Source organism: Anguilla anguilla, chromosome 6, assembly GCF_013347855.1.
Source record: "Anguilla anguilla isolate fAngAng1 chromosome 6, fAngAng1.pri, whole genome shotgun sequence".
NCBI lineage: Eukaryota > Metazoa > Chordata > Actinopteri > Anguilliformes > Anguillidae > Anguilla > Anguilla anguilla.
Window position 1 is genome coordinate 15028407 of NC_049206.1, and position 25761 is coordinate 15054167.

At 37.5% G+C, this 25761-nt stretch overlaps 1 protein-coding gene and 1 gene segment (V, D, J or C); both read left to right on the forward strand.

Annotated features, from left to right (window-relative positions):
- Nucleotides 1-286: 286 nt before the first annotated feature.
- On the forward strand, nucleotides 287-1585 carry LOC118230796. The segment is given in 2 exon segments: nucleotides 287-343; nucleotides 550-1585. Coding segments are annotated over 2 exon segments (393 nt in total).
- Nucleotides 1586-2201: 616 nt separating this feature from the next.
- On the forward strand, nucleotides 2202-24833 carry LOC118229626. The gene is made up of 4 exons (XM_035421754.1): nucleotides 2202-2434; nucleotides 2794-3093; nucleotides 22380-22427; nucleotides 24117-24833. Exons 1-4 carry the CDS (start codon nucleotides 2392-2394, stop codon nucleotides 24506-24508), a joined length of 783 nt encoding a protein of 260 aa, XP_035277645.1. The 5' UTR covers nucleotides 2202-2391; the 3' UTR covers nucleotides 24509-24833.
- The last annotated feature ends 928 nt before the right edge of the window (nucleotides 24834-25761 follow it).

The following is a 25761-nucleotide window of genomic DNA, read 5'->3' on the forward strand; positions in this document are numbered from 1 at the left end:
GCTGTGTGTAATGTCAGCTACATTAAGCCAGTTTTTCCCTATGCTAGGGTCTAATCCTCATCAGTCTTTATTTGAACCATTTTCAACCAACTGATGAATGTGTAAAATAAGTCTGTTTGTGCTGCGTGCAATCAAAATCTGATTTCTTTTTTACTAGTAGAAGTCTGATAGGTAGTTATGATGTGCTTGGAGGAGGAGCAACATAGTCAATGCGTAGGGGGGTTTCCTGTTAAATCCATGCAGAGGGAAGGACCTATTCTGTTCTACAGTAGTTGTCAGTGTTTCTTTCAAACAGCCATCATGAGGCTGTACTGTATATTTCTTCTATTTACAACAATGGTGGGTAAGTGACTGGTTGCATTTCTCTCATCTATTGTGCCCTTATTATATTCGGATATACGGTTAAAAATTTTTGAAAGCCCCAATATTAAATCAGAACATGGAAGTTTTATTGCATCATGTATGAACATAAATTACTAGGACTGACTGCTGGCTCCCTAAATTTCTCATATTACTTTAAAGTCATGAAAAACATATTTTTGTCCCCAGGTGAGAGCATTGGACAGGATGCAATTACTTCCACATCTAAAGAAGAGCATGTTTTGGATGGCAGCAGTCTTACTCTGTCATGCAACTACTCAGCTGTTAATGTAAACAGTCTACAGTGGTATCGCCAGCACCCTGGATCCAGACCAGAATTCCTCATCCTCATCTATGCAACTTCTGAGGAAAAGCCAGACAAGTGGTTCACCGTAAAACATGATAAAAAGAACAGGCGTGTGCATCTGGAGATCTCCTCTGCTGAAGTGACAGACTCTGCTCTGTACTACTGTGCCCTGGAGCCCACAGTGACAGGAAACCCATTTATGCCGTACAAAAACCTGATAGCTACAACCTGAGACAAGATAGCAAAGTTCCATTTCCTGTAAATTGTTATATGCTTTTGTAAATAGTCTTGTATTGTCTTAAAAATGATTCCACACACCAAAAATTGAAACATTATGTTTTGACAGAGAAACTGAAGTCTGAATAGAACATTACAATGCAGGTAAAAAAGACCAAGGCACTTGGCCTCAGTGTGCTGTAATGTCTCCAGTTTCACACAAGATGTCGCCATTTCGCTGCATAGCATTTTCCCTCAAATTCTCAAATACGGTAACCATTGCTTGCACTGTACAACACATTGAAGCAATTCTGATAATTTATAAAAACTATGCTTTTGCTTGTTAGAATATTTCCATACAATTTGACAGACAGGCTATTTGGTGGTACAGTGCTTTGGTTTAAAGCAAGTTCTGAGGGTTGAAACCCAGAGACTGATCTATAGAATTTAAAACATTGAAATGTATCTTAACATATTGCATAATTAAAAAAATATGTTTGTAATGTTTTGTAGCCTATTCTGCCATATTAAAAGCATGATCATTTAAAATCTTAGCCACATAAACTTTGGTCAACTAGGGAATATATTATGCAATATAAGTGAATGGTGGACTGAGGATAGGGAAAAGTTTACCAGGAACCTCAAATTGTATGGCGCTTTGTTTACATTCATTACTAAAATACTGTAATATTTTTTTCAGAAGATTTTGCCAGTGCGAGATTCTCCTCGGTTGTTAATGACTCTAAATCTGTTTTGATGCACAGCATCAAGCTGATGTTTAAATTTCGTGGAATTGGACGCAAGACACGATGCTATAACAGCTTGGCACCCTAATCAATTTGAATAAACATTTGAAATAAGCAGAGTAAATTTAATGTCTTCATCAAATTAAAATGAGTCTTCAAACAAGAACTCTATCATTTTCTCACTCCATCTTTCTGAAACCGATGTGAAATGGAGAACTTATCTTTATTGATGGCTCAGGAAACATTGGATATTAGTGTCACTTTTTAAGTTACCAATAAAGCAATAAAAATGTTTTATAAAAAGTGTCCCCAGTACAAAAGCATTTACTAGGGACATGTAAGAACCAACCCACCTGGATCAATTTTTGCATAACACTACTTTTCATTCAATGAACCTCAAAATCAGGCAATTAATTGCAGAGGCAGTTGTGTGAACGATATCATTTCCGATAAACACAAACCAAACGTGTGAATTTTTCAATATATAATTTTAATGATGAAAGATATTCAGTTTCTTTAACCATCATATGTTCATTTCATATATTTAATGCATTACTTTTACAGGACTATTTTTATCTTAAAAGAAAATAACCTTTCCGAAAACCATAGAGGATGGGATTATCTTGTGTTTTGTGTCCAGAGGAGGAGCTAAATACTCAGAGAGTGGGGGAGTTTCCTGTAAAAACAATGCAGAGGGAGTCAGAGTGGAGGACTTATTCTGTTCAATGTGTTTAAAGTCAGTGTTTCTTTCAAACAGCCAGAATGATGTTTTACTGTTTATTACTTCTGTTTTCAACAATAGTGGGTAAGTGACCGTTCCATTTTTATTATCTGTAGTGCTGCTTCTTCCGGTCAGACTTGTTATTTGAGAGCCATGATGTATGCCTGATCAACTGATTTTTTATAAAATGTGTATTTTTTCTGTTCTTATGAAGTAAACAAACAATGAAAATTTTGTTTCTTTACAAAACATAACTTGGCAAGATATTGTTGATCATTGCTGAACATTGTGAAGAAAAAAGATCATTTGTATTTAGTTAAATTTAAGCATTTTTTTTTTTGCTGCTTAATATATTGTATACATAAAAATGTACTTTATCTGAATGATGTCAATTTTGTATAGTCATAAACATAGAATATTACTGTACATATTTTCTTCCACAGACAACAGTTTTCAGGATGAAATAACACCAGCAGCTAAAGAAGTGCATGTTTTGGAGGGAAGCAGCGTTACACTCTCATGCACTTACACAGCTGCTGCAAACTATCTGTACTGGTATCGTCAATACGCCCGATCCAAACCAGAATTCCTCATCCGGGTCGCAGGAACCCTCAGTAAAAAAGACGAAAAAGGACGTTTTAATGTTACAAATGATAAAGACAACAAGCATGTGCATCTGGAGTTCACTGCTGAAGTGACAGACTCTGCTCTGTACTACTGTGCCCTGCAGCCCACAGTGACAGGAAATCCATAAACTCTGTACAAAAACCTGATAGCTGCCACCTGAGACAAGAGTGCAAAGTTCCATTTCCTGTAAATTGTTATATGCTTCCATAAATAGTCTTGTATTGTCTTAAAAATGATTCCACACACCAAAAATTGAAACATTATTTTTTGACAGAAAAACTGAAGTCTGAATAGAACATTACAATGCAGGTAAAAAAAGACCAAGGCACTTGGCCTCAGTGTGCTGTAATGTCTCCAGTTTCACACAAGATGTCGCCATTTTGCTGCATAGCATTTTTCCTCAAATTCTCAAACACAGTAACCATTGCATGCACTGTACAACACATTGAAGCAATTATGATTTTAGAGGTGATAATTTAGAAAAAATATGCTTTTGCTTGTTAGAATATTTCCATACAATTTGACAGACAGGTTATTTGGTGGTACAGTGCTTTGGTTTAAATCAAGTTCAGAGGTTTGAAACCCAGAGACTGGTTAATAAGAGACTGGCAGATAATGGTGTGGGGGTGTTGGAGAACCAGAAGCGACTAATATAGGTAAATGAAAAGCTAACGCTACTGGAAGCGTTAGCCACAAATTCCCGAAGGACAAAGGAAAGGGAACACCCGCAAGTAAAACACAAAACAAATAAGATCCTTGGGAGAGCAACTCCCGCACACAAAGGATCATAAACAACAACCAAAAAAAACACGGAGTAAAGCCACTCCGAAGGACCACCTTGTCCAGCCGTAAAACTGGCTCGCGAAACCAAAAGCGACCCGTGAAAAACAGGGCGAAAAAGAGGACCAGTGGTACAGAGGCGAAGCTCTGGTACCAAACCCAAAACTGGTCTTAAAAGAAAATGGACAACTGAGTAGCAAAACTTATTCAGCGAAAAGAAAAACGTGAGACACAGCTCAGAAAAACACAAACAAAATACAGTACCCGGGACAACGTCCCAATACCCACCGGCTCACACAAGCTCAAAAGAAAAGTATAAAATACTCTAAAGGCGTCAGAATGCGCTCACTGCGCTAAGAGACTGAATCGCCTTAAAAGAGAACAAAGAACCAACCACAAACACAATTCTGTAAACCGTCCAACGAGCACCTATACCAATACCGTACCGGCTTTGTGATAATGGGGTTTTACACAGAAGCGCTGATGGCTGTTCTGTCAGTGCTGATAAAGGCACCTCCCCAGGTGAAAATAATTGGGAATCAGACACCTGGAACAAATTAAGAAATTCTCAAAGGCCGGGTGCCTTCTAGTGGCAGCACAAGGCCACTACACCCTAGAACCATGACAGCAATATAAGTGAATGGTGGACTGAGGATAGGGAAAAGTTTACCAGGAACCTCAAATTGTATGGTACTTTGTTTCCATTCATTACTAAAATACTGAGTGATTTACAATGTAGGACAACAACCAGGCCTAAAAAGGAATGCATTCATTCAAGGGCATATTAAGACCTAGCGCACATTCTCAGCTTCACCAGGAATAGTTTCTTTTGAATTCACATCAGAGTAGTTTTGCCCCTCCCACACATGTTCACAGAAAAACTAAGGCACATATTTTGTCCCAGGTTCTCTCTCCTCCAATAGCCTGAATGTAAACTTCACAACAAGATGCAGATTTTTTCAGTGCTGGTGTTAACTGCTACTGTCTGTAAGCATTAGTTACTGCAGTGTAATCCTGACACTCTTCTGTAATTGCAATTATTTAACAATCATTTTTATAAATGTTTTTCTTTTTAGATTTTTCCACTGGAGATGAAGTCAAACAGGAGGAGGCATTTAAATCAGCGAGAGAAGAACATGAAGTCTCCCTGGAATGTCCCTTTAGGACCAGCAGCACTAATTATTTAATATACTGGTATCGGCAGTACCCTGGGTCAGCCCTTCAGTTCATTCTCTTTCACAGGTACAAGGACTACAAAGAAGATTTTGCCAGTGCGAGATTCTCCTCGGTTGTTAATGACTCTAAATCTGTTTTGACCATTTCGACATTAATTCCAGAAGACACAGCCATTTATTACTGTGCGCTGCAGCCCACAGTGGTGCAGAAAACTTAGCATCCGTGCAAAAACCTGTTAAGTCTCTATAGCTTTGAAATGACAAACGCTGATGTTGGCTACACAGGAAATATGTTATCTACATGCAGTATGTGGCTCTACATATGTGGAACCATTATTTTTGTTTCAGTTATAAGTGAGCATACAACTGCAAGCCAAGCTACATTTGCTCAGCATTGAGCTGATGTTTAAATTGCGTGGAATTGGACGCAAGACACGATGCTATAACAGCTTGGCACCCTAATCAATTTGAATAAAAATTTGAAATAAGCAGAGTAAATTTAAAGTCTTCATCAAATTAAAATGAGTCTTCAAACAAGCTTCTATCATTTTCTCACTCCATCTTTCTGAAACAGATATTAAATGGAGAACTTCTCTTTATTGATGGCTCAGGAAACATTGGATATTAGTGTCACTTTTAAGTTACCAATAAAGCAATAAAAATGTTTTATAAAAAGTGTCCCCAGTACAAAAGCATTTACTAGGGTCATGTAAAAATCAACCCACCTGGATCCATTTTTGCATAACACTACTTCTGTCAGGACCACTGTCATCAAAGTAGAACTTTATTAACAATAAAGGTAATACAGTTATGTTTGGCGGTATGGCTCTGTTCTGGAGCTCTCCCGCCAACCACGCAGCCCGCGTGGATAAGGCCAGGAGGCCAGCAGCCAAACCCCCCTAGAGGGGTACACACAGAACAGATCCAGCAGCAAAGCAAGTTCTTAACACATAGGAATGGAGCAATGCAATTCCTTAACACATAGGGATGGAGCAATACAAATTCTTAACAAATAGGAATGGAGAAATGCAAATTCTTGACGCATCGGGATGGAGCTGGGGTGGTGGAGGGGATTTACGAAGCAACGTGCAGCGCTTGCATGCAGGAGGAGCAGCCGAATGAGTAGAGGGAGGCTGTTTAAGTAGACCGCCCTGTTAGTGAATGTACTGTGATAGGCGAACATCACTCAGCTGAGCCATCAGCTGATTCAGCCGGAGCGCTTGACTCTTGTGGCCTGCCAGAACTATGCGATGCTCCATTTTTCATTCAATGAACCTCAAAATCAGGCAATTAATTGCAGAGGCAGTTGTGTGAACTATATCATTTCCGATAAACACAAACCAACGTGTGAATTTTTCAATATATAATTTTAATGATGAAAGATATTCAGTTTCTTTAACCACCATATGTTCATTTCATATATTTAATGCATTACTTTTACAGGACTATTTTTATCTTAAAAGAAAATAACCTTTCCGAAAACCATAGAGGATTGGATTATCTTGTGTTTTGTGTCCAGAGGAGGAGCTAAATACTCAGAGAGTGGGGGAGTTTCCTGTAAAAACAATGCAGAGGGAGTCAGAGTGGAGGACTTATTCTGTTCAATGTGTTTAAAGTCAGTGTTTCTTTCAAACAGCCAGAATGATGTTTTACTGTTTATTACTTCTGTTTTCAACAATAGTGGGTAAGTGACCGTTCCATTTTTCTTATCTGTAGTGCTGCTACTTCCGGTCAGACTTGTTATTTGAGAGCCATGTATGCCTGATCAACAGATTTTTTATAAAATGTGCATTTTTTCTGTTCTTATAAAGTAAACATAAACAATGAAAATTTTGTTTCTTTACAAAACATAACTTGGCAAGATATTGTTGATCATTGCTGAACATTGAAGAAAAATTATCATTTGTGTTTAGTTAAATTTAAGGATTTTTTTTTTTGCTGCTTATTAATATCTTGTATACATAAAAATGTACTTTATCTGAATGATGTCAATTTTGTATAGTCATAAACATAGAATATAACTGTACATATTTTCTTCCACAGACGACAGTTTTCAGGATGAAATAACACCAGCAGCTAAAGAAGTGCATGTTTTGGAGGGAAACAATGTTACACTCTCATGCACTTACACAGCTGCTGCAAACACTCTGTATTGGTATCGTCAATACGCCCGATCCAAACCTGAATTCCTCATCATGGTCGCGGGAACCCTCAGTAAAAAAGATGAAAAAGGACGGTTTATTGTTAGAAATGATAAAGACAACAAGCATGTGCGTCTGGAGTTCACTGCTGAAGTGACAGACTCTGCTCTGTACTACTGTGCCCTGAGGCCCACAGTGACAGGAAACCCATAAACTCTGTACAAAAACCTGACAGCATCTCAAACAAAACTGCAATGCAGTACAAAGTACAATACTGAACGGTACAATACTGAACGGTTCCTATGGTCCTCTATGGCTCCTTGAAGGTAGACATTCCCATTAATAATAATCTTATTTCATCACCAGAATGAATTTCACTGGGAAAATGTCCCCCATCTCCAGATGAATTTATTTCATTTAGAGAATTTAATTTCTGCCATAAAGAGATCATGCAGTGAAGAGAAGTCATTCAACTATCTTTGATGGGTTACCTAGCCAAATGATGCGGGGGCCATTCAGTTTTTTCTTTATTCTAAATAGCTGCATTTTAACAATTCACTTAGCATTTGTGGCTGCTGTAAGACCATATGTGTAGCTCTATACGAGTTCTTGCTGTCTGTTTGGGAGATGTGGATGTGTCTGTGGCCATATTTATCCTTCAAAGCACTGTGAATTTAGTGACAGCAGTATGTGTAGACCAGTGATTACGTAGTGCATCTACATAGAATTCTATGTGTTTGCACGCAGTGTGTACAGTAACTGTGTCCTTAAAACCGCAATGTGTGGCTGAGGGACACAGTTCATTCTAATAAACACATGCACCAAAATGATCAAAATATTTAGACAATAGGGAACACAGCACAATTCTACATTGAATAGCAAACAGAATCACTGCATCCAGTGGCATCGTGGCAAAGCAAATTGAGGGGACACGTGTTCCCTCAGATTTTTAAATTTGGGCCTCTTTCAGATATACAATCAGTATATTTTTATATTTCTTTGAATTTGTCATTTGTAATTTTTATGATGACTTCGGAATATGAGCCAAAGGCATTCTTCTAAACATGGCGTGGAACATACGACAGTAAACCCCCAACCCCCTTTTTCCCATGTTGCTAGTTCCCTCGACAAGTCAGTTGGCATCAGAGATAATAAAACAGTCACAAGATATTGTACGTTGATGCACAATCAACATTAGCATCCAGATAGGAATGAGTGGACGTGGCAACGTCTGAGTTTGTGCCCCCTCAAAAGTTTTGGGTGCATTACAGCCCTGACTGGATCTGCACACAGAATGACTAGACAAACCTACAAATGAGGTGTAGGAGGTTGTACTCCCCAAACCATTCATATTTGCCCCCAGTACACCCAATCATCAGAGAAAAGCTCATGAAAAACAGGACCAGAGCCTGTGGGAACCATGTTACAAATAACAAGACACAATCTCAAGAGAACAATAATGAAGCAACAAAAATGAACAAACGATCTCTCTGTGTCACTTTGAATGTGTATCCCACCATTCCCTTTTTCATGGTGATGGTGTCCCAAGGTCTTTTAAGTGCCCACCAGCCCATATCAACAATGACAACAATTGGGTGCTAATACATTCAGCAATTCAACCACACCATCCATGTTTGAGCAGTATATTGTCAATTTAATAGCAGAACCATTTTCAAAGATGAGATAGAGAAATTATTGTATCAAGCATGTCAAGGCTGAAATAATTTGTTCATGACAGGTAGTTTTGATTGCCCACCCACAGCACTCACGTGTGTCGCTAATTTGCCACAATCCCTGATCACTACTGCCTGGACCTGTTAGAAAAACAATGGCTCAATGCACTGCAGGACCTTAAATTTCCCACAAGGTGTCACAATTTCCCTATGTTGTATTTTACCTCAATTGCTCTGCGTGTGATGATCACATCAAGTACCGAACAGTTACATCCTGCTACGAGGAAGTAACATTGCAAAGAGCACAAATCCTTTCATCTCTAGAGTCTGAGCACCTCCCCATCAAGCCTGATGCCTGATGCTGCAGTTACAAACACAAAGAGTGGAAACAGCTGTGAGAGTTCAGTGCTGCAGCTCCCATGCTGTACAGACTGGTCAGCTGAATTTTTTACAGTGTGTTGCAGTGCATTTTAGAGTGCCATTATGGACGCTGGGCTGAAGATTTTAATTATCTGTGTCTATTTCTTTGGTATGATGAAACTTTTTAGAGTATTTTTCCACATTCATTCATTCATCCATATTGTTTTCATGTTTTAGTCCGCTTTGTTGCTGATAACACTGTTCTTTTTTCCAGAATGCAGAGCCGAAGATACAGTGACTCAGCCCATGGGGGATATGATTGCTTTAGAAGGAGAATCGGTTACACTTGGCTGTAATTATAGCACAAGCTATACACCGTATCTCTTCTGGTACATACAACATCCAAATGGATTTCCGAAGTACATCTTGAGACGAGACACACTTACAGCTGGGAAAACTGTGCCAGGGTTCGAGAGATTTGATGCTCAGCTCAACAAAGCCTCAAGCAGCGTACCTTTAACAATACCAAAGGTGCAGCTGTCTGACTCTGCTGTGTATTACTGTGCACTGAGGCCCACAGTGATGATGAAGTATTCACCTCCTGTACAAAAACTCTGGGTACAAAGGGGAACACACAGGAATCTCTGCTGGGTTTCCTCTTCTGCAGTGCAATAAAATATATTGCAATTCAAGGTTAAAACATGTTAAAATTTGCATACTGAATGTATTAATTATTTATAACAAATTGTTATAATGAATTCATATAATTAATTCTCTAATTCTACCATCTGGTCTGGTATGACTTGTATTTGGGTCAGAAGTAAACACTTCCATTGTTCTTATTCTGAAACGCAGTGCATTTCTGTGATGTCATTGTCTTTTAAATTTGCAGTTGATTTGCAATGTGCAGTCACAATGCAATTTTTATTATGCTTTTTTGTTCTATTTGTTATTTTGTTATGGTGTTTTCCAATTTGCAATTGTGCTGTGATAATGCTTCATTGCTTGGGATGTCTCGACCACCACATAAGAATGAGCAGAGTTAGGACGAAAATAAGATGAATGTAAAAGGGTGTGTATATTTAATTGGGGGTCGAGAAACCAAAGTACAAGTTACAAACCCTATCGCTGGCAAAACCTGCAAATGACAGGTTCAATAATTTTACTTTAATTCACATTCCCGGTCCTGTTGCCTCTCCTAAAGCCCTTCAGAAAAAATGAGAAACATTACTTGAATTCAATAAAAACATCACACCGCTCAAGATTCATTCTTGATCAACTGATTGGAATTGTTTAAGACAGAGTTTTTCAGCAAGTGGGCTGTCCAACCTTACCAGGAGTAATCCACCACAATTGGACATTTTGTAAAGTTTTTGTGGTTAATGGGATAGTGGAGTGTTTTTTAAAATATTTAAACGTGTTAAAAAAAAACACTGGCGAACACTGGTTTAAGATTCTCAAACTGTTTTTTAAAATTCAGAGGAGGAGTTAAATAGTTGGTGAGTGGGAGGAGTTTGCAGAAGGAGTCTGAGTGGAGGACTTCTAGTTCTCTTCTAGTTGTGCTTGAAGTCAGTGTTTCTAACAGCTATCATGATGTTGCACTGTTTATTTCTTCTGTTATCAACAATAGTGGGTGAGTGGCATGCTGTATTTGTTTCTCATTTGAGGGGGAACTGTACTCAGACTGCTGCTTGAAAACATTCATATTAATTCTGAAATTGATTCAGTTATGATCTACAGTATTAATTTAAAAAGGAGATTTTTCATTTCTGTGAAAATTAATTACGGATGAAACCACAATTGTGGTTTTCTTTTGCAGGTAACAGCTTTGAAGATGCAGTTACACCGATAGCTAATGCAGTTCATGCATTGGAGGGTAGCAGTGTTATGTTGTCATGCAATTACACTGGCTCAGCAAACAATCTACAGTGGTATCGACAATTTCCAAGATCTAAACCTGAGTTCCTCCTCCTGATTGTGGAATCCTCTAACTATGTTATAAAAGCTGACCCGCCATATCCCAGGCTCTCAATTGAACTTGATAAAACGACCAAACAAGTGCATCTGGAGCTTGCCTCTGCTGAAGTGACAGACTCTGCTCTGTACTACTGTGCCCTGCAGCCCACAGTGACAGGAAACCCATAAACTCTGTACAAAAACCCCTGTTTTACATGTTCTAGCAAATTGCATATTTTATAAATATATCATTTGTGTTAACAAAAACAGATATTCCTGTCTGTCTGGCTGATATGGGGGGGGGGGGGGGGGGGATTTGTTTAACATGTTTTTAATTTGGGGCTGTGGGGACAGTTGTTACCATGGCATGAACATAAGAATCAGTGAATGGAATGGTTCACCATTTCAAATAATCCAAGAGTAACTTTCTTTATCTCTCTGTTTCAAGAAATCCATTCTACAGAATTTCGATTTCATCAGCCACCCAAAACACTCAGATATACCTCTCATCAGCCTCACTCACTGGAGTGCAGTGAAAAAAGCACTAATTCTTTTGTACTCTGTACTGTAGTACCCACAAGATGTCAGTATTCTCCCCTCAATTACTGAATACCACACTTCGTCTTATGAGAGAGAGAGAGAGAGAGTCAAATGAGATTTTATAAAGTCATTAAAGACCCCTGAATATGATGAAAAACAAATGATGATGAATTTGCCACATAACTGAACATTTGAAACTGAATTATTATGTCATAATCAGAAATAAACTATATTTACCCATCTTACAGCATGTTACTAATATTACATCTCTAATAAACACACGCATATTCAGTTCATTGCATTGATTACTGACAGGAGCTCCATACTGATGACATTTGATGGGCTGTATGGTCATTAAACTTGTGCCTCTTATGTTACTCAGTCCCTGAATAATATGAAGGGAAAGCATTTCAGTTAAAAGCTATACTGTATATTTGTCCAGTGAGTGGCAGTAGAGCAATGCAAACTTTGGTTCAAAACTCATATGAGCACCTCCCCTTACAGCCTGACAAAAGAGTATGTGGGACTAAAGCAAGAGGAGTCCACAGTGAGACATTCACAGCTGCATGCCACATTATTTACAGATTTCTTTCTTTTTAAACCATTAGATAGATGATAAATATATACATAACTTATGACCTGGAGTGTAGTTATGGATATTGGGAGAAATATTATACTTATAATTTGTGCATATTGCTTTGGTATGATTTAACTTTTTGCATTGTTCTTTTTTTAAACTTTTTTTTACATTTATTTTGTTTGATGCATGCTTTGAGGAACAGATATATCTTTGTTTTTACAGAATGCAGAGCTGAAGACACAGTGACTCAATCCACAGGAGATGTGTTTGCTTTAGAAGGACACTCAGTGAAACTTGGCTGTAATTATAGCACAAGTAATACATCACCATATCTCTTCTGGTACATACAGTATCCAAATGCATTTCCTAAGTATATGCTGAGAAGATATGTATATTGATCAAAAGACACTGCACACTGAGATTTGATGCTCATCTCAACAAAACCTTGAGCAGCGTACCTTTAACAATACAGAAGGTGCAGCTGTCTGACTCTGCTGTGTATCACTGTGCACTGAGGCCCACAGTAATGGTGAAGTATTCACCTCCTGTACAAAAACACTGAGTACAAAGGGGAACATACAGGTATCTCTGCTGAGTAAGTAGGGTTGATGAACAGCTACCTGGTCGACAGGGAAGGAGAATGGTGGTGGAACCACATCTTTCGAATGTATCATTTTAAAACCAAACCACAAACGTCATTGAAAATAAATATTGATCATATTTACACTGATGCTATTTGTCTGTTCATGAACACTAAATATATATTTGAGTTTCTGACAATGACCAAATCCAGAAGTAAAAATTTAGGCATTGGCCTCAAAATTCAACCGAATGCCTTCACAGATAATCTTATCTGGAGAGAACGAAAAGCAATTTAAAAAAATTCCGTAGGGACTTTTTCATGAGACAATATGGGAGAAACAAGTGAAATGAAAACTTAGTAATGATGAGTGAGTGTTTCTGTGTTCTCACACCAGAGTGCAACATTAACACATAAATAAGCAGAAATAAGAAACAAACAATACAGCCAACAAACGTAGAACGGCTGTTGATGGTGCATCATAGCAGCCCAAGCCCTAGCAAGCCCTTTACAATTAAAAAAATGCAACCTTCATTAGCTAAGCAAGCCAGTTTACAGAACATTGATGTTCTGAAGCTATGTTCACTATAAAAATACAAAATACCAAAAACAGGTATAATTAAGGAATTTAAATTATATTTCATAATATGCATGCTCTTCCTGCTAAATATTTTATTAGATACAGCAAAGCTAAAGGCCCATTATCCTACATCAGAATGAATGATACATCCACTGTTACAGTATATGATTTTAAATGTTTCAGTGGTCGACTAATATTTCAATAGAAGCATTTTTAGCCAAAGGCACATCTGTAGTTAAAAGGCCCAGCCCATCCAGCTTAACCATGAGCTTTAAGCGCACTGATGTCCTTCATAAGCTGGAAGAAAAATGACAGGCCCACAGCCCCACAGGGTAATATAACATCACCCAAGGAGCGAGGGTTCAGTCGGTGGGATTGTCTGCATCTCATTGTGCACCAGCAGTCAGGGTGAATCAGCCACCCACACTGACAGCACTGCAAAGCTGCTGGAATGCAAAATAAAAAGTGGCAACTGGATGGACTCACTTATCTGAACTCTACTGAACAGATGTCACATTTGTGAAGCAACCCAAAACATACGTTCTAAACTGGAAGGTTCGTTAGAACATTATTTTTAAAAGTGGTGGATAATCAGAGAATACAGTAATCGAAGGAGAATGACAAATTCTCTGTTTCATCTAAAAATGACAGTCAGTATTTTTACTTTCTTTTGCACTCTCATCAGGTCACTGTTGCCCCTCCCACACATCCTCACAAAAAAACTAAGGCACATATTCTCCCTCAAATTCTCTCTCCTCTAATAACCTGAATGTTCACCTCACAACAAGATGCATCTTTTTGCAGGGCTGGTGTTAATTGTTAACTTCTGTAAGTTACATTTAGAGACCTCATCAGAAGACATTGGTGTGTTACAGTTACTAATCATTCTTGTGATTACTTAATTGTTATTTTTATTTCTGTATGTATTACTTCTAGGCCTTTCCACTGGAGAAGTCAAATTACTAAGCAGGAGAGAAGAAGAACAAGTCTCAATGGAATGTACTTTCAGGACAAGCAGCTCAGACTTCTACATATTCTACTGGTACCGTCAGTACCCTGGGTCAGCCCTTCAGATTATACTGTACAGGGGGTACAGCTCTCACACGTCAAGCTTTGCCCAAGGACGATTTGATGCAACCGCTGACAAATCCAGTGGCAAAACAATTTTGACTATTTCTAAATTAATTCCAGAAGACACTGCATTTTATTACTGTGCACTTGTGCAGCTCACAGTGATATATTAATGCCAACTCTCATACAAAAACCTGCTAGGATTCCACAACTTTGAAGTTGTTTTTAATCAGAATCAACAAGATATTGAAGCCTGAACAGGAAATGTGTCTCAACGTGTTATCTACATATTTGGTCCCAGTCCAATGCACCTGTTACCTGTTTGTACTGAATGTAATACTTTTTTTTTGGTGTAAAAATAAAGATGATAAGATCATATTTTCTCCTCTGGAGTATAATTTCTGATGCATTTATTTGTCACAAAGCTTGGCAGTGATCCAACCCCTGACTACAATTGAACAGATGTGATAATATTAAGAAAGAAATTGTATTCCATCAAATCACAAAACAGATAAATCTGAATACTACATTCAATGTGTGAGTACGCTTGTCACATTATAACAGAAAAACTCCAGTGGAACAATAAAATTCACATTGGTCTTAAAACTCCATCATTTGGGCACATTCAGTCAATCAAATTAGCTCCCAACTAACTGTCTATCAGAATCCTCCAGTAAACTGATGGAAGCAGGGTAATGGGGTGTGTGTAAGTTCAATTACATTGTTAGCTTTTTCCTATTCTAGGTATGTGTAAGGTCTATCGCATACAGCTAACTTGCACTTATACGGGGGTTATTAAATGGTTCATACGTTTTTGGATTGTATGAAGCAAGATGGGATGGATTGCTGCTTGCAGAAGACCAAAATTAATGGTCAAATCACTTTACTGCAAATCTCCACGAGCGCAACCAAATACAGCTGTTGTTGTGTGTTCATTGTTCACCTGCATAGAATGCGTATTGATGTATTTTCATGCATACCACAGCGTAATGAACAGATGGCATACTTATTTTATTCTTTATTTGAACCATTTCCAATCAAATACTGTATTTGATTTCAATGCAGAAGATCTGTCTGTGTTGTAGGCTGACATGATCACTTTCCTATAATACAAAATACTCTTTTCTTTTTAAACTGTGGAGGTCAGATGTAGTTGTGGTTTTGTCTGGAGGAGGGTCTACGTTGTCAGTGAGTGGGAGGAGTTTCCTGTTGAAACTGAAGAGGGAGTCAGAGTGGAGGACTTATTCTATTCTACGCTTAAAGTCAGTGTTTCTTTCTAACAGCTATCATGATGCTGCGCTGTTTATTTTTTCTATTTTTAACAATGGTGGGTAAGTGGCTAATTGCATTTATCTCATCTGTTTCTCTCAGCTGTTTTTTCATTCAGACATTAGGCTGTTCGGGCTTTTAGTTTTGAAAGCCCCATTATTAAAATTGAAAGTTATGTTATATCATTGCATTATATCATTTGGTGCCTTTAATTTCATATATTATTGTAAAGATATCAAACACATATAATTTTGGCTCCAGGTGACAGCCTTGGACAGGATACAATTGTACCCGCATCTGAAGAAGAGCATGTTCTGGATGGCAACAGTGTTACTCTGTCATGCAACTACTCAGCTGTTAATGCATACAGTCTTCAATGGTATCACCAGCACCCTGGATCCAAACCAGAATTCCTCATCCTCATCCTTATAAGTTCTGTGGAAAAGACAGACAAGCGGTTCACTGTTAAACATGATAAAAAGAACAGCTGTGTGCATCTGGAGATCTCCTCTGCTGAAGTGCCAGACTCTGCTCTGTACTACTGTGCCCTGGAGCCCACAGAGACAGGAAACCCATTTACTCCATGCAAAAACCTGACACTACCTGGGACAAGATAGAAACCCATAAGCACTTTTTCCTGTAAATTGTTATATGCTTCCTTAAATAATCACATATTGACTTCATATTGGACCCACACACCACAAAATATAAATTATTGACACTAAAACAAATCTAAAAAGACCATTACAAACCAATAAAATCAATATTTGTATAACAATAAAGAAGTTAGGCACAATGGAATATAAACTGACATTGCTCAATTTGTTTGCTACCGTATAACTTTCTGCAGAGTCCAGCCAGTAAAGATGCATGACAGCAGTAGAGGCTGGAACATTGCAGGCTGAGCCCAAATCACTCAGCAACTGTAACAAATTTTGTGTTTTAGTAATTCATGCTTCTTTGACTTGCTCTTCTAATTACCCACATTCACAAAGGGAGCATCAACTGAAAAAAACACCACTGCACTTGGCCGCAGTGTGCTGAAATGTCTCCAGATTCACACAAGATGGTGCCGTTTCACTGCATAATATTCTCCCTCAAATTCTCTGGTTTTTGTGATGGTACAGAACTACTGTAAACTCAGTCGAGCCAACAAACAAACCAAACTATATATAAAGTGCTGAAAAGAGCATGAATTTCAACTTTCCAAATAATATAAACTCCTCAAAAAAAGTTTGGAAATTTGTGTTTGGTCGATCATATCTCTGTTGTCACTGTATTATTAGCATTGTATCTTATATCATTGGAAAGCCTGTTCATTTCCCTTTACAATGATGTTTCCACATTTTGCATTGCCAAATGTAAAAAGTGCACTACAATTTTTAACAGAGAATTTTATCTAAAACATTGCAATCACTATTCCAAGAGCAGTGTTCTGCATTAAAGCAAGATTGAAAAAATATTATATACAAATACACATGTTTAATGTAAATATTAAATATAAATGAAAATGTTAAAGCAAATTTAAATATTAAATGTAAATGCAATTTTTAAATGTAAATATGAAAAATTAATATAAATATTAAAATGTAGGCTAATTGTAAATCTATTCTACAGTACAACTTGAATTCTGACTGATATAGCCAGGGCAATATTTTCACTGGAAACTTGATACCGCCTTATAACTTCAAAGTCCCAGGTCATTTGTGAATGGTTGAAATGGATTTAAGAGAGACACTTCATACTACAAGCATGAGAACGGCAATAACTGTGCTGTGAAGCAGGGCCGGCCTGTGGGTCTGTAGTTGGGCACTAAGCGAGATCTTGAACATAATTAAACTCCTACCCAGCAAAATCTGTCCCGACAGTCAAGTACTGTGAAATATCCGCATTATATAATACCACTGACCTATTTAAAGACACTCAATTTCAAAAAGAACGTATATAACCAAATTATTTTGAGCAGTAATACTTAAATAGCAATGATGAAAGCTTATCTATGTTCAGTAGATGCAGACAGAGACAGTAAATTAATGTTACTTACTGTTCTGTTCACTTCTGTTTTGCTCCAGAAAACGATGTCAGCTAGGTCTATCAGCAAACATATGGCATAGCTATGTCCAGAAGTCCTTAATAAACAATAGTATTTTCCAAGACATAACGAAAAATCGTTGACCATGTTTTGTTAGGTGCAGTGACTTTTACTGCTACCAGAGTGAATGCGTAAGTGAATGAGATTGTAAGAAATTTTTTGGTTACGCTGACATAAAAACGCTATTCCAAAAGCAAAATTAGACATGTTATACATAGTTAGAAAGCTTATACTCTCACCTACTGAATAAATGAATTATTTATTCAGTAGGTGAGAGTATGTTACATGGCACGACATTTTTAAGCACAGCTTTATCGCCTAACGTCACTTCAGCTAACCCCAACATGTTCGCGTTTCGCCTACTCCAACTAAACGAAGCACCACCTGCGCATGCGTCTTACGAAACGTCCCTCTCAGGTCGTCCGTTAGCGAGTGAGTGCATGAGTGAGTGAGTGACCACAATTTCCCATACATAGCCCACGGCACCAGTTACTGCACATTGTGGGAAAAACACTCCATTTGGACTCTGCACTGGTAGTACCCAAAAGATGTCAGTATTTACCATGTAGTATTTTCCTCTCAATTACTAAATGTACCACACTTGATCTTATGGGACAGAGACAGAGAGAGAAATGTCAAATGACATTTGAAGTTATTGAAGACTCCTGAAGATGATGAATAACAAGTGATGACATTTGCTCTACATTTGAACATTTAAAACAGAATTATGTCATAATCATAAATAAACTATATTTTAGTTCATATTTTTTGTTTATTCTTCCATTTAAAAGGTCCTTCATTTCATTGCCCTGTCTTACAGCATGTTACTGATATTACAGCTCTAGCAAACTTATACAATTCAAAAATGCAACCTTCATTAGCTAAACAAGCAAGTTTATATTGATTTTCTGAAACTGTCATGTTCAATATACAAAATACACCTTTAGGGCCAGGTACAATTAAGGAATTTAAATTAAATTTCATAATAATATGCATGTTCTTCTTGCAGAATATTTTATTAGATAAAACAAAGCTAAAAGCTCATTAGCTTACATTAGAATGAATGACACATCCACTGTTATATGATTTTAAATGTTAACACATAAATAAGCAGAAATAAGAAACAAACAATACAGCCAACAAACGTAGAACGGCTGTTGATGGTGCATCATAGCAGCCCAAGCCCTAGCAAGCCCTTTACAATTAAAAAAATGCAACCTTCATTAGCTAAGCAAGCCAGTTTACAGAACATTGATGTTCTGAAGCTATGTTCACTATAAAAATACAAAATACCAAAAACAGGTATAATTAAGGAATTTAAATTATATTTCATAATATGCATGCTCTTCCTGCTGAATATTTTATTAGATACAGCAAAGCTAAAAGCCCATTATCCTACATCAGAATGAATGATACATCCACTGTTACAGTATATGATTTTAAATGTTTCAGTGGTCGACTAATATTTCAATAGAAGCATTTTTAGCCAAAGGCACATCTGTAGTTAAAAGGCCCAGCCCATCCAGCTTAACCATGAGCTTTAAGCGCACTGATGTCCTTCATAAGCTGGAAGAAAAATGACAGGCCCACAGCCCCACAGGGTAATATAACATCACCCAAGGAGCGAGGGTTCAGTCGGTGGGATTGTCTGAATCCAGTTGTGCACCAGCAGTCAGGGTGAATCAGCCACCCACACTGACAGCACTGCAAAGCTGCTGGAATGCAAAATAAAAAGTGGCAACTGGATGGACTCACTTATCTGAACTCTACTGAACAGATGTCACATTTGTGAAGCAACCCAGCACATACATTCTAAACTGGAAGGTCAGTCAGAACATTATTTTTAAAAGTGGTGGGATTAATCAGAGAATACAGTAACCGAAAGAGAATGCCAAATTCTCTGTTTCATTTAAAAATGACACAGTCAGTATTTTTACTTTCTTTTGCACTCTCATCAGGTCACTGTTGCCCCTCCCACACATCCTCACAAAAAACTAAGCCACATATTCTCCCTCAAATTCTCTCTCCTCTAATGACCTGAATGTTCACCTCACAACAAGATGCATCTTTTTGCAGGGCTGGTGTTAACTGTTACCTTCTGTAAGTTACATTTAGAGACCTCATCAGAAGACATTGATGTGTTACAGTTACTAATCATTCTTGTGATTACTTAATTGTTATTTTTATTTCTGTATGTATTACTTCTAGGCATGTCCACTGGAGAAGTCAAATTACTAAGCAGGAGAGAAGAAGAACAAGTCTCAATGGAATGCATCTTCAGCACAAGCAGCTCGAACGAATACTACTTCTACTGGTACCGTCAGTACCCTGGGTCAGCCCTTCAGTATATACTGCGCAGGGGGTACAGATCTCACACGTCAAACTTTGCCCAAGGACGATTTGATGCAACCGCTGACAAATCCAGTGGCAAAACTATTTTGACTATTTCAAAATTAATTCCAGAAGACACTGCATTTTATTACTGCGCACTGGTGCAGCTCACAGTGATATATTAATGCCAACTCTCATACAAAAACCTGCTAGGATTCCACAACTTTGAAGCTGTTTTTAATCAGAAACAACAAGACGTTGAAGCCTCAACAGGAAATGCCTCTCAACGTGTTATCTACATATTTGGTCCCAGTCCAATGCACCTGTGACTTGTTTGTACTGAATGTAATACACTTTGTGGTGTAAAAATAATGATGATGAGATTTTTTTCTCTTGGGTATAATTTCTGCATTCTTTTTTCACAAAGCTTGCCAGTGATCCAGCTCTAGACTATAACTGATGAAATGTGATAATACTAAGAATTTGTATTCCATCAAATCGCAAAAGGGTTCAATCTTAATGCAACATTCTACATGTAAGGGTAACTACTTGGGATATTGTAACAGTAAAACTTTACTGGAACAATGAAATACACATTGGTCCTAAACAATTTAGCACTATGAGGCTATATGTCTTAAACCCCATCTCTCGAACACAGAAGGGGCCCCTTTTGTGAAGAACAGACAACCTTTGAAAGTGATAATGCCTCCACTCACCTCTCAGTCCGGGTGAGAGTTATATTCACCTACGCAATAACATCTCTGAGCTGGAAGGGAGATTCTCCATCCCTTATCACACGGAAGATGAACAGCTGATTAACTCAATACATTACATTACATTACATTACATTACATTCATTTGGCAGACGCTTTTATCCAAAGCGACGTACAAAAAAGTGCATTTCATGGTCGTAGACAACTGCTAAACACGGGTTCAGTAAAGTACAATACTTATTTTGTACAGCTATGTTATTATGTTTATGTTTTTTAGGCAACACACAAGGTGAATCCATCCATCAAAATCACTCCTTATACCTGATGGAAAAGGAGAAAGCATCACTGTACTGTCAATATGAAACTACTGACAGTACTCCTCGTCTCTTCTGGTACATCCAGCAGGAGAATAAATCACCAGAGCTCATCCTCAGTAACTTTAATGCCCATGGAAATGCATATAAGGAAGGAATCACAGCAGATCATGAAAGGTTTAACAAGACCTTTAATATGAAGATAGCTGCAGCTGTGCTGTCTGACTCTGCCACATACTACTGTGCTCTGAGGCCCACATTGTGCGAGTCTGTTTCTCACCTCATAGGAAAACCTCCCTCTTTGCCTAAGCCCCTGTGTCATGGGCATATTCAAAGGCATTGGCATACATTTGTCTTTTAATAGAATCTATGTATCATATTGCTTTTAAAGCCATTTATGTATCTGGTCTTTCTGCTGAAGGGATTTCTCTCAATATGAAATAAAAATTAGCTGCAAGACAGAAGGGGTAAAGTAACAGATCACATATACGCAGGATACTCTGGGAAATAGAGTCCTCCAGGGGCCTGTAATGAGACCGCTTACATGACCCACATCTCAGCATCAAAATACATAAAAAAGTCATTTTTAACAACCTAGATTTTTCCAGACATTTTGTAATTTTAAATGAACACTGACACACATAGCGTGTTAACTTGGCTTCTTGCCTCTTGTGCCTGCATTTGGGAATTGTCTGGATTTCTGTGTTTCTGATGATGATGATGATGATAATAATAATAATAATAATAATAATAATAATAATAATAATAATAATAGTAATAATAATAATAATAATAATAATAAGTTCCCAGTGTCCTAGCTAAAGTCCCATCCTGGCTCTCTCATCCTGCTTCCTAATCATTCGCTGCTTTATTTGGCCAAAAAATGTTCTCTCCCTCCCCATAGCTGATGTATGGTGATTGTTCTGGTGCAAAATGGCTGCTGTGCATCGCCCAGGAGAGTGCTACACATTGGCTGTGGATGTGGAGAGTTCCCCCTCATCACTGTAAAGCACTTTGAGCATCTGGAAAGGTGCTATATAAATACAAAGTTTCATACATTCTTATTTAATTATTATGTAATAATTATCACTGCTATTCTCGACCCATTTATAATTTTTTTGAACTCCAAAGGAGGAGCTTAATATTCAACAAGTGGGAGGGGATTCCTGTTAAAACTATGCAGCGGGAGTGGATGATGTATTTTGTTCTAGTTGTGCTTAAAGTCTGAGTTTTTTTCTTCCTGAAAGCTATCATGATTTTGCAGTGTTTGTCTCTTATATTTTCAACAATGGTGGGTAAGTAACATGCTTAATTTCTTATGTCTGGTACGATAATCTTTTCCAAATAAATTCCAAATCCAATTAAATCCAAATTTGCTATTGTTATTACCTGGAATAGCTCATTGAGCTAACTATACTGTATATTAATATTTTCATTCTATTGTATTGGCAATAAATGTGAAATATAAGCAGTCATACTGAATGAATTTCAACCCATTATTTCTGCAGGAGGCAGTTTGGGGGATGCAATTACACCAGTAACTAATGCAGTGAAATCTTTGGAGGGCAGCAAAGTTACTCTGTCATGCAACTACACTGGCACTGCATACAGTCTGCATTGGTATCGCCAGTTCCCCAACTCTAAACCTGAATTCCTCGTCCTTGTTGTAAGCAAAGAAAATAAAAATGGGAGGTTTTCTGCTAAACCTGACAAAGAGAATAGCCGTGTGCATCTGGAGATCTCTTCTGCTGAAGTGGCAGACTCTGCTCTGTACTACTGTGCCCTGCAGCCCACAGTGACAGGAAATCCATTTATGCTGTACATAAACCTGACACTGCCTGAGACAAGACAGAAACAAAGAAATATAATTTAATTTTACATGTCATCACATATTTCTTCTTATATTATTATTTTCTGCAAAATGGCCGCTTATGTAACCAAAGCTCATGGTAAAATGTCCAGTGTCAATTCAACTGGACCAGAGCAGGACCACATGTACTCTGTAAAAGTTGATTTAACAATGAACATTTTGCTGTGCACCCACTCCTGTCTATATGAATATGTCAAAAGGGGGGATTTGTTTAATTACTTTTTAAATTGGTGTGTGTGCATTCAGTTGCTACAATGGAATAAAGAAATGAATCATTCAAAGGATTTAATTTTGAAAATTCTGTGATGAGAATACATTTAATCTCTGTGTTTCAAAGTTTCCTCTCTGAAGAAATAAAATATGGGTTCAAGTGTTTCAGTTGGAATTTCATTCTTTCAAACATTGTGTTACTAAAGTGTTAAATTCCCAAATAGCACAAGCAGAAAGCAGCTTTGATCCAAGACATCTGTATGGGCCCAGTGATCTACCATGTGAACCTGATTTTCCTTAACTATCAGATATGGATGCTGTTTCCATGATGGAAACACAACTGACAGACAGAAGTCTCCCTTTTCATACTCAATATGTGCTGTCGTGTTGTTGTTTAAAAAAAAATATATTTTCTGTGGAAACTGGATTATGATGCTCAATAGTGTTTTTGTATCCAGAGGAGGAGCTACCAGGTTAGTGAGTGAGGGGTGGTTCCTGATATAAGTTTGCAGAGGGAGTCAGAGTGAAGGACTTAACCTCTTGTCGCTGTGCTTGAAGTCAGTGTTTCTTTCTAACATTCATCATGATGCTACACTGTCTATTACTTCTGTTTTCTACAATGGTGGGTAAGTAACATCCCACATTCACTTCATTTGGGCTGGTTGTTTAAAACATCATGCTGCTAAGTTTAAATAGACATACTGTATAAATAAAAGTTATGTATCAAAGTAATTTAACTTTAACTCATAGCCTACCAAGTATTTCATAAATCTGAATACAAACCTGTATTTTCATGTTTCATGTTGGCGAGAGGTTTTATTTTATTGTACTTGAACTAGAATACTTGAACCATATTATGTATGTATGTGTGAATTATTGTGCACTGTTTGTGAATTTTTTGCAGGTGATAGTTTTCAAGATTCAATAACTCCACTAAAGGACACAGTACATGCCATGGAGGATAGCAATGTTTCACTGTCATGCACCTACACTGGCATTGCAGGCCTTACAAAGTATCTGCACTGGTATCGTCAATATGACACATCCAAACCAGAATTCCTCATTCTCATTGGAGATGTTCGTGGGAGTGAGACGAAGAGAGATGGACGATTTAATGTTAAACTTGAGAACAGCCGCGTGGATCTGGAGATCTCCTCTGCTGAAGTGACAGACTCTGCTCTGTACTACTGTGCCCTGCAGCCCACAGTGACAGGAAACCCATCATCTCTGTACAAAAACCTGACAGCACTTGAAACCAGTTGCAACATAAGAACATTACAATGTATGAAGGCATAATGATGCAAATTTGCAATTCAGCCCATCCACACTGCATTTACCTAAATGGCAAGCATAGAAACACTGTTCAAATTTTACCTCTCCGCTTTGAGTGTTTCAAGTTTTATATTCACTAGATATTCATTTATCAAACTGTATTCTGACAATTTTAAGACAAAACCCAGTTTTGTGACTTGAACCTTTGGGTGATGTGTTTGTATTATTATATGTGCTTACAGTACTTCTATAAGTAATTTATTCTTCATGTCATATTTAACACTATTGCAGATGAACTGTAGCAGAACGCTAACAGTTGAATTAGAAATGAACTCATGAACTGTGGTGTCATAAGTTACTTATAATCAACACTTATGTGGTATGATTATCTGAAAAATAAATAAATGAATGAATAAATAAATACCATGAACATTCCACAAATAAAATGAGATTCTTGTAGTAACAAATTGAATTATTGGTTCACAAATAAATGTATCTGACACAAATAAATGTAGCTAGAGATACTTAGATAAAATGAGGGACTTGGCTCCCTGAATTTGATTAGAACAGAGGAAAAACAACCAATTTGTCAAAACTGTCTCAAAACTTCACTTCAATAAATCAATAAATCTATGCATAAAATATTGTATCCATTTAGTTAAATATTATTGTATGTGTGTATATGAGTTTGTGTGTGTGCGTGTGTGTGTGTGTGGGAGTATGTATGTGTAATGAACAACTTGCCTAATACAATGCTCCCATAATAATATAATTCATGAAATTTATAACTGGTTGAAAAATTAAGATAAAACAGACAATATAAACCAGTGTTGCCCAAATAGTACATTGTATCTTGATCCTGTTTCTAGAAATTCAAGATTGCCATGAGAGTGTGATGAGTCCTATAGCTGAGACTTTGCAGACCCGCTATGCTAACTCTCCTGTAATACTGTGTGACCAATGGTTTATGAGATATTCACGAGGTTGTGGGTTAGCGTACTTGTCTATTTAACCCAAGTGAATGCAGTGCCAGACTTATCAGTAAAAAACATATTAAAGCATTCTGATATCACTGAGATTCTGGTTATCTATATTTTCATACTGAAAATGGAATGCAAATCTTTCCCATTTCTTCTACCATAACTCAAGTAATAATTAGTTTTAAACTTAAAACATTAGTATAGACATGTGTTATGTGGCATTATAACAGCATTTTGAAACAGTTTTTGAATTTGATTTTGTATTTGTCAGCCACCCAAAGCACTTCGATGTGCTTC

Bases quoted from the DNA above. Each gene is read 5' to 3' on its own strand.
- LOC118229626 (XM_035421754.1), top strand. From the start codon at position 2,392: ATGATGTTTTACTGTTTATTACTTCTGTTTTCAACAATAGTGG. The intron at 2,435-2,793 runs GTAAGTGACCGT...TTTCTTCCACAG, and splicing joins TCTGTTTTCAACAATAGTGG to ACAACAGTTTTCAGGATGAA. The intron at 3,094-22,379 runs GAAATCCATAAA...TCTTCCTGAAAG, and splicing joins CCTGCAGCCCACAGTGACAG to CTATCATGATTTTGCAGTGT.